Source organism: Lissotriton helveticus, chromosome 2_1, assembly GCF_964261635.1.
Source record: "Lissotriton helveticus chromosome 2_1, aLisHel1.1, whole genome shotgun sequence".
NCBI lineage: Eukaryota > Metazoa > Chordata > Amphibia > Caudata > Salamandridae > Lissotriton > Lissotriton helveticus.
Window position 1 is genome coordinate 1,106,794,058 of NC_136059.1, and position 18,558 is coordinate 1,106,812,615.

Sequence of the window (18,558 nt, forward strand, 5' to 3'; positions counted from 1 at the left end):
AGGCACTTACTCATTTTGGTATTCACAGAAAGTACTTACTCATTGATGAGTAAGTGCCTTCTGTGAATACCAAAATAAGTAAGTGCACTTACTCATTTTGGTATTCACAGAAGGCACTTACTCATTAATGAGTAAGTGCCTTTTGTGAATACCAAAATAAGTAAGTGTCTGCTGTGAATACCACAATGAGTAAATGGTAGTAAGTTTAGGATTTTGTCTTAAGTTAGTTCTGTGAATCGGGCCCACCATGTCTCCTTCATGCCATAAGGCCATTGTGTTTCTGCTCTCACACTACCGGCGCACTTGAGATTTGTTATCGGCAGGATGCAACACAGTGGGGCATCTTAAATCAATCTGCTGAACTATAGACCATGCATAAACGGGAATGGGCCGCCTAAGATAACTTTCTTGAGACGCCCCTGATGAAGGTGGTTCTCCACTGAAGCATTCCAACTTGCCGTGAGGGAAAAGGCTTTGCCTCGCTTCATTCCGCTGTGAGGGGAACGGCCTCACCAGTCCTGTCTTGCCGTGAGGGGAATGTTGTATCCTGACCGCCAGCGGCATGAGGAGAGCGGCTACCAGCCAAACTACATCCCCCTGCAACCCCGGGCCGGCGCAGTGACGCCATCCGCCGGGGCCCAAGGAGCAGCAACATAAGCGCTGCCAGCCTCCCGCAATGTGGGACGCTCGTGGGTGGCGCCAGGGCAAAGCCCGGCTAAGGGCTTGCCTTCTGAGCCCGTCCGAGACACTACGAGGCTGGGCTGGACCACCTCCCTTGGCTGTTTACTAAAGGTACTATTAATGCCATATGTGCTACAAGACATAGACCAAAGTTGTCCGGGGGGTTAATGCTGGGTTAATGCAGAGAAAAAGCTGAAGTTCCCAGTTTCATTGGAATTCTAATACTCCCGACCCAAACTAACAGCAAGATGTCGTAGGAAGTATTGCGGGCTGGGGCGGTCTAGTAAGCAAATAATTATGGGAAAGAACACCTCCCCGCCCTCTAGGCCAACAACTAGGCAGAAAGCTGCATTACCCACGCCAATTGTCAAACCAACTCCTATTGACAAAATGTTGCAGCAGGCAATGGGAGCCGTCTTGAGTGAAATTGAAAGCACTGAGAGACGCCTCTCATTGACCCCGGTGATATTAAGCACTTCCCCAACCAAGGACCCAGCGCCATCCCACTCCATTCAAACACCGGTGGCTACCACCATGCCAGAACTACCTTGTGCTCAAGGGCACTCAGTTGGGGAAATAAACAATAGGACTGGCAAGGGTGGGGGTGTAAAAAAGAGAGGAGGACTTAGGAAGCAAACTTCTCAAAAAAGAGGAAACAGGTTTGAAAAATACCCTCGTGGTGGCCCAAGATAATTTGGCGGGAGGTCAAGATGTCACTGAAAGTAGCCCCAAACCTCTGGAGCCCCCAGTATGGGTACAACATCTGGCTACAGAGCTAAATGACTACTTCGGACAGCTTATAAAATCTGAGTTTGAAGTGGCAATGAGACGCATCAATAAGTTAACTACAATGATGGTCTCGTGGGGGTCCAAAATTGATGCTATCTGTCAAATAACGGAACTGAGTAATCCATCAAATCCTAGCACATCCTCCCTATGAACCCTGGAAAATCCATCTACCCCTCTACTTCTACCCCTCCCAGGGGAATAGGAAAAACCTGTCAATATGCAAGAGCGTACAGGGACTGTTCCCCCCGCCCAAAGAAACCAGACCCTAGCTAGCCCCCAAAATAGGCCATCCCAAACAACAGATCCTGGACAAGAGTTTAGGCCTATGGCAATCACTTCAGATCTGACAACAGGACATCAGCCACAAATTCCCACCACTACAGCTACGCGGAAAACATCCAATCCCAAGGTGAGGGACAAGAGCTTAACACTCCCTTGCATAGACCTGCCTCCAGCATCCGCACCTTATGTTGTTATATTAGCTGGAGTGCCAGAGTTGGAAAATGGCCGGGGGGAGACCAACCCAGAACTGAAAATAAACTTACATATTGGCTAAATAAACACAGACCCCTACCCTTGTCAACATCCAGTGAAATTCTATTTGTGCGTAAAGTTAGATGGCTGGGACAGAGTCATAAGGAAATTTTAGGAGACTGTGTTTTGATTAACTTTAGGGACAGGAGGGTGGTACAGCACATCTTGGGATGGAGATCTTCCAAGGAGATGGGAGTTATTGAAACACTTTCCTTGGATTATTTCTATCCCCCAAGCTAGCTGGTCGATGATATGGGAAGAGTCTATAGAAAATGGGAATTGAAAGCCCAGAGTGCCACCTTCCGTAATATGAGCCAGTGATGCGAGGATACTAAGTCCTTAACATCCCAGTGAGCAATAGATACCACCCTGGACTTGGTCGATTGACTAAATACTACTATAGACGCATCAATATATGCCATCAGGTGCTAATCTCTGGTTTGGTCCTCCACCCACCATTTTTTATTTCTGCTCTCTCACTTCATTGTTACTAACCCTTACCTTTTGTTTGCCTGGTATGTTGTGAACATCAAGCAGATATTCCTTAGAAGCTATAGGGTAAATATTCTAAACCCAGAGCGACCCTGCCAGTAGAGGGGCGACATGTGTCACCACACAAATAGGGCATTATGTAACATACCTGCCACAATACCTGAAAGGTGCAATGGAGCTGGCAGTCCAAATTGCTCTTCTGGTGTGGCCAAAAATATTCTCTGTATGACAGTTTGTATCTTCATGAAACAGTGTGTAATGATGATAAGGTCTGCCCACTCTTGAGTAGAAAGATATACACTCCAAAATTGCAGGTAGTATGGACGGAGAGAAGGCATCTTCTTTACTGCAGACACTTTAGTGATTGTGCTTTTCAAAGCATGATGGCATAAAATCCATGGTGATCTGTAAATAAAAATTATTGTGTTATAGCTTCATAGCATTGGGAATTGCACATTAACAATATAAGGATAATTAAAAAAAATTATGTAAACCCTTTACCATTTTCACTTACAGAGAAATGAATTCATGCTTTGTGGTGAAATGTAATTGGGTGGAGACACACTCAAAATATAATCTATACCCTCAAAGGAGCTACATCATCAACAGAACAATGTGATGGGCTTCCTACCTGTGGCAAACAGCTGCATAGAGAGGGAGGGAGGAACATGAAAATTCAAGGATACACTCCTTTTAATCAAGCAAAGCCTGTTGGTCTACAGTAAAGATCAGCAGGTTTAATCATCATTCAAGTTTCTCGCTAACAAATGCTATTTACCACTGACTGGTGTAATCAGAGCTTCCATCTTGAATAGCAGGGCAGAAATGTGCCCGAGAGAATATGCAGTAACTGTTGCATTTCACAAACCAATTGAATAAGAACACACTTAAAGTAATAAAGATTTCAAATGTTCCTATCATGAGTAAGTACAGCAAGCATTGATTAAGTCAATAGGTCTTGCCTATGTGTGATTTACTGCCCTTTTTTGAGTTGGGTGGTATGTGGAGTGTCATTGTGTGGCGTTGGGTGGCACTGTGTGGAGTAGAGTGATATGGTGTGGCGTGGAGTGCACCGTGTCTCGTGGAGTGGAGTGGCATTGTGTAGAGTGCAATGGATTATGTGGAGTGGCATTTTGTGAAGTGGAGTAGCTTGGAGTGGCATTGTGTAGAGTGAAGTGGCCAAGTGTGGTGTGAAATGGCACAAAGAGCTTCTTTGCCTAGTCAAGAGTAGTAAGTGGTATATATATAAAATTATAATTAAGTGGAGTGAAGTGAAGTTGCATTGAGTGGAGTGGAGTGGCATTGTGTGGAGTGGAGTTGCATTGTGTGGCATGGAGTGGAATAGCATTGAGTGGAGTGGCATTCTGTGGTGTGGAGTGGCACACTGTGGCATGGAGTAGCATTAGAGGGAGTGAAGTAGAGTAGCACTGAGCGGTAAAGAGTGGAATTGTGTGGAGTAGAGTGGTATGGCATTGTGTTGTGGAGTGTAGTGGCATTGTATGGCATGGAGTGGCATTGTGTGCTGTGGGATGGCACTGTGGGACATGGTGTGGCATTGTTTGGCCTGGAGTGTCACTGTTTGGCATGGAGTAGCATTCTCTGGTGTGGAGTGACATAGTGTAGCATGGAGTGTCATTGTATGGCATAGAGTGGCACAGTGTAGAGTGGAGTGGTATCGTGTGGCCTGAAATTGTGTGATGTGGAATGGAATTGTGTGTAATGGAGTGGTGTATAGTGAAATTGTGTAATGTGGGGTAATGTGGAGTAACCCTGGGCGTAGTTCGTGAAGTAGCGCTACGCGAAGCTACGCGAAGTGCACTTCGCACTACGCAAACTTCACGTAGCACTACGCGAGCTGCGTAGTAGCATGTTCGCACTGTGCAAGATGCGTTTTCAATGATTGCACAGTGCGGACAAGCATCCGGCACTGTGCAATCATTGAAATCGGCATCTGGCACAGTGCAAGCTGTAGTTTTCTGCCACTCGAGTAGATTTTTACTCGAGCAGCGGCTTTCTCAACGCGGACTGGTAGCTTCTCATCGCGAGCGGTCGCGAGCATGCGCGACCACTCGCAATGAGAAACCTGACCTCCCTGCGTTGAGAATCTCACGGGGATGTCATTTTGCTTGCTCGCGGTCGCGAACATGACGTTGAGGACCGCGAACAAGCAAAAAATGACTGCTGCCCTACGCTACGCTGCGCTACGCGTGTTCGCACTGTGCTACGTGCAGCTCGCGTAGTGCGAAGTTGCGCAAACTTCGCAAACTACGCGAGCGTAGCGTAGTACATCGCCCAGGGTTAGTGTGGAGTGCAATTGTGTGGCATGGAGTGCAACTGTGTGGCATGGAGTGGAATTGTTTAGAGCGGTGTGTTGTGGAGTGGAGTTGTGGGTAGTGGATTGGAATTGTGCGGTATGGAGTAGTGTGTGTGTGTGGAATAGAGCTGAAATGTGTAGCGTGGAGTTGAATTGTGTGGCATGAACTGGAGTTGAATTGTAAGGAGTGGAGTGGAATTGTGTGACATGCAGTATAGTGGAACTGTGTGGCGTGGCCTGCAGTGGAATTATGTGGCATTGAATTGTGTGCCTTGGATTGGAATTCTTTGGTGTGGAGTGTAATTGTGTTGCTGAGTGTAATTGTGAGATGTGGGATGGGTGTGGAATTGAATGGAATGGAGTGGAGTGGCATGTAATAGTGTGGCATGAAGTTGAATCAGTTAGAATAGAATTGCGTGGTGTGGAGTGGAATTGTGAGGTGTGGAATTGTGTGGATTGGAATTGTATTGTGAGGAGTGGTGTGGAAATGCGTGGAGTGGAAATGTGTTACATGGCATGAAGTGGGATTGTGTGAAGGGATTTGGAATTGAGTTTTGTGGAATTGGGCGGAGTGGAATGAAAATGTGTAGTGTGGAATTCGGGATTAGAGGTGCATTGTGTGGGGTGGGGTGGAGTGTAATTATGTGGCATAGAGTGGAATACTGTGGAGTGGAATGGTGTGGCATGGAGTGGCATGGAATTGTGTTCAGTGGAATTGAGTGGAATTGTGTGGCATGGAATTGTGTGGCTAGAATTCGAATTCTGTGATGGGGAATGGAATTGTGTTGGTGAGTGGAATTGTGAGTTGTGGAATGGAGTGGAATTGCATGGAGTGGAGTGGCATGTAACTGTGTGGCATGGAGTAGAATCTGTTAGAATGGAATTGTGTGGTGCGGAGAGAAATTGTGAGGTGTGGAATTGTGTCCATTGGAATTATATTGTGTGGAGTGTTGTGGAATTGTGTGGAGTTGAACTGTGTTGCATGCCATGAAGAGGGTTTGTGTGGAGTGGTTTGGAATTGTGTTTCATGGAATTGGGTGAAGTGAAAATGCGTGGGGTGGAATTCTGGATTAGAGGTGAATTGTGTGAAGTGGAGTGGAGTGGAATTATGTGGCATAAAGTGGACCTCTATGAAATGGAATTGTGTGGCAAATCCGTCCCACTCCGGGAGACAAATGCAAAAACCACAGTTGATGGACAGAATGCAGAACAATGTCATACATTCACCCCAGTACAGAGATCAGGGCCTAAATCCATAGTTTTTTTGCTCACCATGCCATTCCAGTTTGAACCCAGCCATGCAAATCAGTCTTGACCCTGCGCCTCATGGGAACAGTCCAGCCCGAACTGCCCAGCCAGGTCTTCCCTGGACTGGAAACAAACATCCTAGGACTGGTTTCGAGGTTCACCACTCTTCAGCCAGGATAGCTTGATTCCAGTGGCATGGAGAGCACGGGACTCACGTCTGAGCATACCCATTCCACTCAGGGTGACAAATACAAAAACAACAGTTGATGGACAGAATGCAGAACAATGTCATACATTCACCCCAGTACAGAGATCTGGGCGTAAACCCATCGTTTTTTTGCACACCATGCCATTCCAGTTTGAACCCAGCCATATGCAAATCAGTCTTGACCCTGTTCCTCATGGGAACAGTCCAGCCCGAACTGCCAAGCCAGGTCCTCCCTGGACTGGAAACAAGCATCCTAGGACCAGTTTCGGGGTTTCACCCCTCATCAGCCAGGATAGCTTGGTTCCAGTGGCATGGAGAGCAGGAGACTCACGTCTGAGCATACCCTTCCCACTCGGGTTGACAAATGCAAAAACAACAGTTGATAGACAGAATGCAGAACAATGTCATACATTCACCCCAGTACAGAGATCCGGGCCTAAATCCATTGTTTTCATGAACTAGCTTAAAGCCCCCCCAGAATGATGTCTGCATCAGGAGAGGCAGCTACTTGACCCAGGACTTGTAGAAACTGCTCTTCGTGATTATTAGAGGCATATACCGTAGCTAAGGTGGAGGTATAGGCATGTAGAGAAATTAGCAGCGAGAGGACCCTCCCCACTTTTTCCGCTTGGGTTCGCATGATCAGGCCTTGGAAGCAATTGGGCAACAGAATTATCACCCCAGCTTTTTTGCTGGGCCCGGATGAAAAGCACTCTCTATCAAACCATAGGAATTGTTTGAAGAGATGGGTCTCTGGGAGTCTCACAATAAGTACAGAAGTGTTATACACTTCACAGGGTTGTTGAGGCCCCCAGCATTGATGTTTAGTATTTTAATCATTTGGGTGTGGTGGGGAAGGTGGATAAATGGAATGCCAGGGAATAGACCGTTTCCCAGTCTGAAGTAGAGTGTGCGTTAGTCCCTGTGGACGGGACTGCTCATTGTGAGTGGCCTCAGCGGTGAGAGGAAGAGTGATCTGGAGGGAAACAAATGGAGCATGAATTATTTCCTTTCAGTGAGGGAGTCCTATGTCTCCAGCATGGAGGTAACAGCAGTGGGTGGTGAGGAGTGTGAGATCATGTGCAAGGTGTGTGGTGGGTCCTAAAACCAAAGAAGTGACACAGATGGATATAGAAGCAGCAGTAGCCTGCTCAGAAGATCTTGGCACCCTGGTCAGGTTTCTCGTGTGTCCGTATCTCAGGACAGAGAACAGCAATTTGTATTTGTAGATGATCTATTCTGTAGGTGGATCCTGAGTTTCGTCCTGGGGCTAGAGATGTTGCAGTAGCGTTGACCATTCTCAATGCCTTTTCTCCAGGGAATCTAACGTTTGAGGTGGTTAGGATGCTATCTTAGAAGTTGCAAGTGCAGACGAAGACTCTAGCTCCAGGACAGAACAGGCCTCCTCCATGGGATGGACCACGTACATTACCTTGTTTCATACAAACTTCAGGTGGAAGGAACACAAAAAGGGAGTGCTTCTCAGTTGTATTGTAGAGTTTGTTCTCTTTGTTTCTTCTCTCCTCCTTTCATGGAGGAAAGTCAGTAGCGGTGGTGGTGGCGTGTCGTATTATCAGGTCTGCGCTTACAGAATAAACAACAACAATTCGACCTAATCTGCTCAGGCAAAATTCAAATTCACTTCATGAGAGGGTGGTGGGGTTTTATTTTCTTCCTCAACAACAACCCTTTATTTTTTATAGGTGTTGTCCGTACTCATAGTCACCCTATAGCTTATTATTTAAAAGAACTAACCTATGAGTCAACAGTCACTGTGTTCAAGCAAAATACCCTACAAATGAACAGGTATTTATAACACACAAATGCACGCCAATGTGCAAAACAATTGGGAACAAACGAGGTAGCACCTCACATGCGCACCACCAGAAGGGCTTACTAGTTAATTATCACCAGTTGTGCCCACATTTCTCATCATCGGTCGCTACCTTGAACAAACAAAAATTATCAATGTCCAGAAAATCTGTGAAAATGGTGAACATGTGTATAATAATAACACAAATCAACCCCATGTGATTAAAATTGAGATAAGCCACACAGTCATCAAGGAGCCACTTTTATTCTACACTCGTGGGCTTATTCAAAATAAAGACATACTGCATGTTTGCAGACCATGTAATAATGGGCCAACATGTTTCATTGCCTGTAAATTGTAGTGGCAATTTCTTCAGGGCACGAGGACTCTGTCCACCTTTTCTGGACCCGTATTATGAACACACTGTGACCGGTAGTAGCCAAGGCCCCTCGTACCAGCTAGCCACCTCGTCACCCAGGGACTATATATTCTTAATAGCCGTTTCATAAAAAGGACACTTATGATGTTCATGTGCGCGTCTTGACACACAACAAGCCTCGTCTCGTTCCTGAGCTTACAGAACCCAATGGGGTGTGCATATTAAGCTGTGATATTTATATGTGCTCACCTGGTATTTCTCTACAACAATAAAGGAGCAGTACTAGTATTACAAGAATTGCTGGGGAAACTGATCCATTTTACACTAAGACTTTGATGTGACATTGCTGTAAACAGATACATTAAGCCTGATGAAATCCCCTCGGAGGACAAAAAGCGTAGGCCGGACTGTTTCTTTGATGTACTGAAGAACAGAAAGAGAATTGTTTTGAGACTTCACACCACGGCTCCCATGTTATTCTGATATTGGAGAAGAGTACATTGATATTGACACCATTGAACTATGTGTACGTCATGAAAGGAGGAGAGCAGAAACAAAGACAACAATCTCTACAATACAATTGTTGGATTCTTGAGGCACTTCCTTTTGTGTTTTTTTCTGATTAAATGTATTTATGGTTTTGGAGTAGTTTGACAATCAGAGGGTGAGTGCAGACCACTATCACCTTGTGGAACTAGCACCTGTGTGGCTGTATTTAGCCAGTACTACTCTTGCTTTGGGATAATTTGTACTCAGCTTGAAGGGGTAGCCCCATTCATATTTAATTTGACGGTCCTGCAAGGAAATAGTAGCTTTGTGGAGGGAGCAGCCATGCTGCAACATGATGGGATATAGATCCTGATAAAACCACAGCTGTGTGCCACAGGTGTTAGCTCAAACCCTGCTTCTCTGCATCTAGTCAGTCTGCCTGCGGGTGTCCCCATTTTGGGTGTGGGCGTAGGCTGCACAGTCTTCACCGCTGACCTCCACCGGGGCACCACAGTACTCCAGATGTGGAAGCAGCAGGGGTTACTCCCTGGACTGGCCCCAAGCATGATCTTGAGCTTTACTTCTTTGCAGTGGGCCACGCCAACCCCACAGATGCGGCCTTCATGGGGGTGTGCACAGGCCGCACAATCTCATCTGCAGTCTGTCATTCTCCAGGTGTCTTTGGCCTCTGCTGCATGGTCACCCCTCTCCCAGCATATAATGTTAGTCGGTATCAGGGTAGACAGATTGCTCACTAGGGTCTAGCAACTGGCAGTCACTCAGGGTAGCATTCCAACTCATTATTCCTTTGCTCACCATGCCACCTCAGTTTGGACTCAGCCATATGAAATTCAGTCCTGACCCTGTTCCAATATGAACAGTCGAGCTGGTCTACCCTGAATTAGAACACAAGCAAACTAAGACTAATTTTGCCCTGATTGGATTGGGGCTCTTCAGTTCGGTGTAGCTTGGTTCCAGTGGCACAGTGAGCACAGGGCCTATGTCTGGGCATACCCATGCCACTTAGGGTGGTACATCAAATACACAAAAGCTGACGGGAGGAATGCTTGCATAAGTCTAATCAGTGACAATCATTTGGCGTAGCATTCCATCACATTGTTCTCGAACTCGAAGAACCCAAGACCGGTTTCGCTGTGATTGGGGCTTTTCATTTGGATGTTGCTTGGTTTCAATGGTACAGTGAGCACAGGACCTAAGTCAGGGCATTCCCTTGCCACGTAAGCAGATACATCAAACACACAAAATTTGACAGGAGGAATGCTTGCAATAGGTCTAACCATTGACAATCACTCATGGTAGAGGTAAAATCCATTGTTCGTTTGCCAACCATGCCACACAACACAGAGTGAATGCTATACAAGATAAACTGCCCATGTAATCTACATTACATTGGAATGACCAGTAGAAAAGTCAAAGTAAGAATTTGCGAACACCGGAGTAATTTGAGATGCCGACAAACCACCACAAAAATGTGATCATATTACATCGAACAGAATTACACCATTAGTGACTTCAACAGGGTCCTCCTAGAGCGAGTAAAACAAGAATCATGTCTCTTGGAAAAAGAACAATGATGGGTAATCTGGATGAAAATATACTCTGGGGTCACTTTGTTAAATAATTTGGCCTCTTCCACCACAATAAGAAAGCCATGTTCCTTGTTTTTCCCACCTTTTTATAACTAGGTGCTCTGTGACCCCTCTCTTCTAATATTTCAACCTTCAGTATTTCCAGTAATTTTGGTCAATATAGAAGCAGTTTATTCACAATGAACCTCTTTCACACAAGATTTATTTTTAAACAATAGAATTGTTTCCCACAAATTTCTGTAAAACCAGATGGTCCGCTTCGAATTCTCTACAGAACCGTTATGTAGAAAATGAACCTTTTTCCTATTTTTTCTCAGCAAAACCATCCAAGTAAATTTTTTATATTCACACATGTTTTTTTTTTACTGGTGTGATTTATATAGCGCTTGAATCACCCCGTAAGTGGTATCTCTGCGCTGAGACTGCTTGTGGCATACCGAGGAGGATTAGAACAATTCAGTTTTCAGACGTTTTCTGAGGACCAAGAAGTTTGTGCACTGAAGCATCTGTATGGGGAGTTCATTCCAGTACTGGGGGGCTAGGTAGGCAAAACTTTGCCTCCCATGCGAGCCAATTTGACACAGGGAATGCAAAGAAGTGCTTGATGGCTCGACCCTAGGGGCCTGGCCGGTGTATATCTGACCAACCTTTGGGCTAGATAGCTGAGGTCCATGTTGTGTAGTGTAGTGATTTGTACACCATGCAACAAAATGTTGACCTTGATTCTCTTTTTTATTGGGAGCCAGTGGAGTTTGCGAAGAAGTGGAGCAGAGGGTATTCTGGGAGGGCCATTGCTCACTAGGTGAGCAGCAGTGATCTGAACTATGTGCAGTTTATTTAGGGATTTTTCTTTAGCGGAAATTAGCAGGGCATTGCAATATTCCAGGCGTCTGATGATCAGTGCCTGGATTAGGGTTTTTCGAGTAGTTGATGGCAGTAAGGGAAAAACCCTTCGGAGGCTACCAAGAGTGTGAAAGCAAGTCCAGGCTGGGATTATATGTGTTCCTCTAGCGTTAGTTCCTGAGCAACTCACATTCCTAGATTTTTCACGATCTGCTTTGGGGGCGGGGCTGGTCCTAATTCCCCTGGCCACCAATTCAGGGCATCTCAATTTTACTTCTCTGAACAACATGATCTCGGACTTTCAGTGTTCAATTGGAGGAAATTATCCCTCATCTACTGAGCGATGCCTTTCATCCCTTCCAAGAAGATGTATTGGATGTGTGGGTTTGATTCATCAAAGGAAAGGAGGAGTTGCATGTCATCGGCCTAGGAGATGGGAATGAAGCCTAGTTTCCTCAGTAGCCCTGCCAACGGGGTAACGTAGATATTGAACAGCGTGGGGCTCAAGCAAGAGCCCTGTGGAACCCCATTTGTAACTGTGGTGGTCTGGGAGCGGTAGGGACCAAGGTTGATTGTGTCCTATTGGTTAAGAAGTCGCTCAGCCAGTTCAAGGCTTTACCCCGGATACCGATATCCTTGAGGCGTTTGAGAAGGACCTGGTGGGATATGGTGTCAAAGGCAGCAGACAGGTCGAGCAGCACCAAAAGCACTGCCCGACTGCTATCCGCTGCCATTCGGATGTTATCAGTAACCTCCATCAGGGTCGACTCTGTGCTGTGCTTTGGGTGAACGCCTGACTGTGATTGGTCAAGGCGATTAGTGGATTCAATGGACTCAGATAGATGTTTGTTTATATGCTTTTCTAGAAGTTTGCTGTATAGGTGGAGCAGAGAGATGGGGCGATAGTTGGTGACATCTTCTGGTGTGATCTTTGGATTTCTCCTTATAGGGATAATCTGTGCTGCTTTCCACTCAGTGGGGAGAGAACCTTCCTCCATGGAGCTGTTGAGGATTGAGCATATTGGCCTTGCAGGAGTGTTAGACAAAATGGCAGAAATCTTGGCAGGTAGGGGATCTAATGGGGACCCAGATTTGAAAGTTTTTAGGAGGGTGTCTGCTTCAGTAGTAGTAAGAGCTGGGACGATTTCTAGGGTTAGTATGTCAACTAGGGTGGGTTGAGGATCTATGTGGGGGTCTGAATGGTACACGGAGACACATATTTGGCTGTGCTGCGGCAACCTCGCTGTCCCACATGTCCCCTATCCCTTTTTAAGATTAAACCTTTTCATCCCGGAAGGTTTAATCACTACCGTGGGCTGCCATCTTCCTAGTTAGCGCACCAGTTGAGCTCAACACGAGGATGCTATCTCACCGTGAGTACAGACTGAAAAGAGGCGGCAACCGCAGGCTATCCACGCCGTCTAAGACACGGGCAGTCACCCATCTTAAAGTAAGGGAGTAGCCTTGAGGCAGTAAGTTTGGCATAGCCACTTCTGAACACGAACGATATTTTAACTACCGTACTACTAATAATGATACATTTCTATGCAAGATATCTTCCTAAGCTGATTTCTCTGATTTTCTATTCACATACAGAGTGTAACTACAGGCGTCCCTTCCCCCTGTATGGTCTCATGTTGTAATTAGAGACAATTAATCAAGAACATGTTAGTTTCTCATTCTGATCTTGTATGTTATGTGTTTGTATGTCTAGTGTGTGCCTTGTGTGTTCTTTTTCAAAGCGATACTTCGTGGACTGCAGCACTAGAAGTGTTCACATGTATATGAAAAATAAATCCTGTTTCTATACACAGGTGGAGTGTTTTTACTGTTGGGGCACTGAATATATAGTTCATGATGTGCTTAGCATAACCATGCCTTTTTCTTTCCTTTGTAGACAATTTCGTTGTGTGTGCGGCTTGTTTTTCTCCCTGAGGGGAGAGGTTGACAGATATTTAAACGGCTTGGTTCTGCCGTGAGGATCGCACCGCCTGCCAAGAGCGCCACAGCTGCCCGCAAACTAAACCACCTGTGTTTTCCCGATAAATCGGCAAGGGACAGCAGTGGGCCGCCAAAGACCGTCTTTGGCTTAGGTTTCCTGCAGCTGTTAAATGGGCATTTGCGAGGAAACAACGAAAAGCAGAAAAACAGCGGAAACATCCACAGCATAACCCACTGAAGGGTAAATAAATACCTATTCACATACCACAGGGACCAGAATGCTTCAGCAAGAGGGCTCAACAAGGGCCGCCCACCAGAGGGTTGAACAATACAAATTGCAAGCAATCACCTTGAGGCTGCGTGTTTAGCAAGATGCTGGGGCTTTTTCTTTGAAAAAGGTCAGGAGACCAAAATGCATCAGGACTGCCAGCGCTGAAAATTAAACCACCTACAAACAATTTTGCTGTCTGTGCGGCTCGTTTTTCTCCCTGAGGGGAGAGGTTGACACTTATATATATATATATATATATATATATATATATATATATATATATATAAAACGAAGAGTCCTGACCGCCAAAGGTAGCGGTTTCAACAGGCGCAGACCTCCACTCCAATACTCGATGTTTAGTCAAATATCAAACATCAAAAAGTAGCCACATCACAAGTTCCAGTGCCAGCAATCCATATTTATTCCAGCAAAGTGCAAGAGCGAGTGCCCTCCCTATATATATATGAATTCCAATCCTGTAATCCTTCGTCTGGAAATCAGGCGCTGACACCGTGGGATCAGTTCATCAAAGAAAAAGGTTTATTCCAATTCGATCAACTTGACGCGTTTCGGCCTGGAATCTAGCGTTCAATATAAGATGTAATGGGACCAATGCCAAACACTTACCCAGTTGGCCAGGACTGCTGATGTCTGCTGAGAACCATAGTCTGCCGATGTGGGCTGCAGTGCTGATTGGACTACCAACTGGGCCCATCAAGATTGCCACTAATGAGAGAACGACCAAAGCAATTTTAAAGCGGAATGGAGAAAGACTGTGTTTGCAAAACGGCATTTGCGAAAGGCATACCCGCCGAAACGTGTCATGCCACCGCTTGAATAAACGTCTTTCCTGGCATCCCTATTGTGTACCCCTGATAACTTCCAGATATAGATATATAGATATATATATAGAGATATATGTGGATATTTTTCACAAGTGTGTCACAGAAGAAATAAAAAAACTCCACCGCCAAGTCAAATATAAGAAAAGCAAGATGAACTTCAACAAATTACAATATCAAAACCTAATGAAAAAACTGGGCAATGACATAGAGGTTATTGTGAAAAAAACAGACATGAGCGGGAACATTGTTCTATGGCCTAGGAAACAATATGCACAGGAAGCCATGCGGCAACTAAACAACGTGGAGTGTTATGAGAAATCAACAATGAGAGATTACAATAAAGCAAAGGACTCTTTAAAGAAACAAGAAGGTTTGATATTGGTGGATGAATATCACTTCATGTACAATGAGCACCCAGTTCTTCCCGTTCTTTATTTATTACCTAAAATTCACAAAAGAATCTTTACAACACCGGGAGACCCCATAATTTCGGCTATCAAGAGCATGAACATGTGGGTCAATATGTGGATTTTTACTTACAAGAGTCAGTAAAAACGGGGGAGGAGCTTTGCGCGCATCCAAGATGGCCGCGTGAGCTTGGGGCTCCCGAGACCCCCGTAGCCCCCGGCTATATCCTGTCGTTAATCCTATCTGCTGTGGAGTGCTTCTTGCAGTGGAACCGAAGAAGATCTAAATGCTGCAAACCACATCCCGAAGGCGCCCTGGAAACCGGAGTTATGGGGTCGGAAAGTTAGCGGCCTGTTTCTCTCGGATGCCCGGAGCTTGGGTTGGCATAGTGCCCGTGGCGTAGTTCGACAACATCGGCGCCGTATACCGGAAGTGGCCGGTCTGGCCCCACAGCCTCACTTGGTTTCACTTTCGATTTTGACGGGTACGCCTGGCGATCTGGCCGAAGTGTGCGTCTGACTGTTGGGCACCCCAGTTGACATCAGAGGGCCCTGCTGTTTGGACATTTTATAAGTGTGGAGGCTTACAAACCCAACAAACGTGGCTTTTGACCCCGTGCAGTGTCCTGTGGCTATCGCATCCTGATCTCTCTGTTAACTGGTGAGCGCCGCGGAGCCATGGATGGCTGACAGATTATCCCGAAGGGTCGGAAGCAAGGGACTTGAAGTGGTCCACCAACAACGATTGCTGAGTGCCACCTCCCCGGATCGGACAACGAATATAAGATTGTCCCAAAATGGCGACCAAGCCGGAGGGGGACAAAAGGCAGCAGAAGGCCACCAGAGGGGTACGGTATACGCAGTCGAACAACATGGACCGATATGCACACACTAAGGTGTCACCTAGTGGACTGGGAAAGTCACAGGAAGGAGTAAAGGACGCCTCTGCCCTGGAAGTGGAGCCGAAATTGCAAGACGTGATGGCTGCCATTGACGGAATCAAGTCCTCGCTTGGACAGAAGATGGAGACCCTGGCTCATAAACTTGATGTGGTTTCCATTGAGGTTAACTTGACTCGGGCGGACCTCACGAAGACGAGTGAGAAAGTGAAGTCTTTGGACATTAAAACGGCTAGTCTCACAGATGATGTCACTGAGCTACAATCTGAAGTACGGACTCTGAGAGCCTCCAATGACCTTGTTGTCTGTAGACTGGAGGATTTCGAAGGGAGGGCCCGGAGGAATAACATTCGTATCATTGGGGTGCCGGAAAAAGCAGAAGGGCAGGCAGCCGATCTCTTTGTGGAGGGTCTCATAATTAATCACCTTGGACCCAAAGGCCTGAGCAAGTACTTCACCGTCAAGCGGGCACACAGAATTCCTGGAGGTAGACCGCGTGTTGGTGGCCCGCCTCGGCCCTTGATAGCCAGAATATTCAATTTTAGGGACAGAGACACAATCCTCCAGGCTTCCAGATCGGGAGGCTCCTTGAAGTATGAAAACTCATCCATCAGTTTCTTTCCAGACTTTACGCAGAAGCAGAGATTGAGTTTTATGGAGGTGAAGAGAAAGCTTCGTGATATGGGACTCTAATATGCCATGCTTTACCCGGCTAAGCTGAGAATCGAACATGAAGAGAGAACTTATTTCTTTGACAAGCCAGAGATTGCTGCAGATTGGTTGGACACTTTGACTGCCCGGCAAGAACCCCAGAGACAGAGTGGAGAAGAAGAAGGGGGTGCGCAAGAACAAGAATGAGACCTGTCGCTCTGGGACCCGGGGAGAGCTGGGTAAAGGTCCATTGTTGTAATGTCTCGAATCACAAACTAAGCACAATACATATGGGGGGGTTAACGGGCTATCAGTAGGTCTCTTTCCTCCTCGGACTTACTTTTTGTAGTTTAGTCTAGATGTGGGGGCAACAGGCACACTGCAAGTTGGGGAGGCTTGAGAGCCGTAAGCAGGGGTGCAGGGAGGGGGTAGCATAGCAGGATGTTTGGGGGGAGGTGGGGGGGAAAGGTTGCTTTGTTGTGTTTTGTTCGTGTTTTCACAAGGCATTGTATATCAAGATTGCTCCTTTATGGTGCGGGGCTCGGAGGAGGGTTGGGTCTTCTTTCTGTTTCATGATGGGGGGTAGAGGGCTGAGGGTATTGAGTTGGAACGTCAATGGATTGGGGGATAAAATCAAGCGTGGAGTGGTTATACAATTGCTTAAAAGACATTCCCCGGATGTGGTCCTCCTTCAGGAAACTCACTTAGTTGGAAATGTATGTAAGGCGATGAATAGGAAGGGCTATCGGCTGGTGGCGCATGCGGGTTTTACTTCTGGGTCCCAGGGTGTCAGGATCCTCCATTTGTGGTTGATTCGGTTGTTGCGGATGGGAGGGGACGATACTCTGCGGTTTCAGGATGTTGGGAGGGGAGTACTGTCTCTCTGGTTACGGTTTCGGTTTATGTCCCTCCGGGTCTGCAGAACACGACCTTTCTTGAGATGAGGAAGATTGTATTGGATCTTCCTAGTGGATTGTTGATTTTGGGTGGAGATTTCAACGCTGTAGTCTCTGGCACCTTAGACAGATCTCCGTCACCGGATGTGAGGCAAGCTCAAAGATGGCTGTCGGACCTCGTGGAGGCACTGGGCTTGGTTGATAGTTGGAGATTATTTCATCCTAGTCAGCGGCAATACACCTTCCACTCTGGCGCTCATGGTAGTCTCTCTCGGATTGACTATGGTCTGGTGCCTGCGGCCCAGGCCTCGTATATTGTTGAAGTACGGCATCTGGCCAGAGGTATCTCGGATCACTCTCCTCCCTGGCTTAGATTTGATTTTGCTTCTGGCTCCAGTGGTAGAGTAGCCCCCATTAATCCCTGGTATCTGCGTAATCCTAAAATCCGAAAGGATTTATTACAAGCGTTGGAGCACTATTTTCAAGATAATGAGGGATCGCTTTCCCCATCGATTTCGTTGTGGGAGGCTTTCAAGACGGTAGTCAGGGGTCAGGCTTTATCCCTGATCGCAGGTGTTAAAAAGCATAAAGAGGAGTATGTAGTGAGAATTGAGTTGGAAATAGCTAACATAGAAACGGAATTGGAGCAGGAGGTGACCCGTGCCAGACTGCATGTTTTACAGCTTAAGCAGCTTGAGTATAGGACATTGGTCACTGACAGTGCGAGAGCTGTAAGTCGAGAGCAGCAGGGGCATCTTTATGATGTGGGGGACAAGACCGGTAAGTTGATAGCCTGATTGGATAGGAGGGATAGAGCAGATCGGGTCGTCCCAGAGATTGAAACTACAGACGGGACTTGTGTGACCGACCCACAAGGGATAGTGGACCGTTTCGCTGAATACTTACATACTATTTACACTTCCGTTTCAGATAGACCGGAGGAAGATTCGTGTCTATTATTGAGAGATATTAAGCTTCCGTGTCTGTCTATGGAGGATCATGACCTCATGGACAGTAAGCTTACCGGCGATGAGGTAGCTTTGGCAGTGCGTTCCTTGAATTCCGGAAAAGCGATGGGTCCCAATGGTCTCCTTATCGAATTATACAAACTTCGACCCGGTAGAATCGCCCCCTATTTGAGAGATATGTTTTTGGAGTCCCGAGAGTGTGGTGTGCTCCCCCGGGATCAGAGACTGGCATTGATAGTGGTGATACATAAGGAAGGGAAGCCCAGAGCTAGCTGCGCTT

General features: G+C 46.4%; 2 protein-coding genes across 4 annotated transcripts in view; one reads left to right on the forward strand and one right to left on the reverse strand.

The window, feature by feature from the left end:
- The window catches only part of LOC144819610 (uncharacterized), a 1,262,544-nt gene that overhangs the window by 576,514 nt on the left and 667,472 nt on the right, over window positions 1-18,558 (reverse strand). For both annotated transcript variants that reach the window (XM_078677431.1, XM_078677432.1), the window contains one exon: window positions 2,645-2,901. In XM_078677431.1, coding sequence (XP_078533557.1) covers window positions 2,645-2,901 — 257 coding nt within the window. The remainder of the gene's footprint in view (window positions 1-2,644; window positions 2,902-18,558) is intronic.
- The window catches only part of LOC144819609 (zinc finger MYM-type protein 1-like), a 285,240-nt gene that overhangs the window by 20,484 nt on the left and 246,198 nt on the right, over window positions 1-18,558 (forward strand). The window contains exon 3 of one of the 2 annotated variants that reach the window (XR_013607481.1): window positions 13,298-13,785. The exons of the other annotated variant lie outside the window; for it this stretch is intronic. The gene's annotated coding sequence lies outside the window, so the exon portion shown is untranslated. Of the gene's footprint in view, window positions 1-13,297; window positions 13,786-18,558 lie in introns of those variants that run through there. 2 annotated transcript variants of the gene reach the window in all.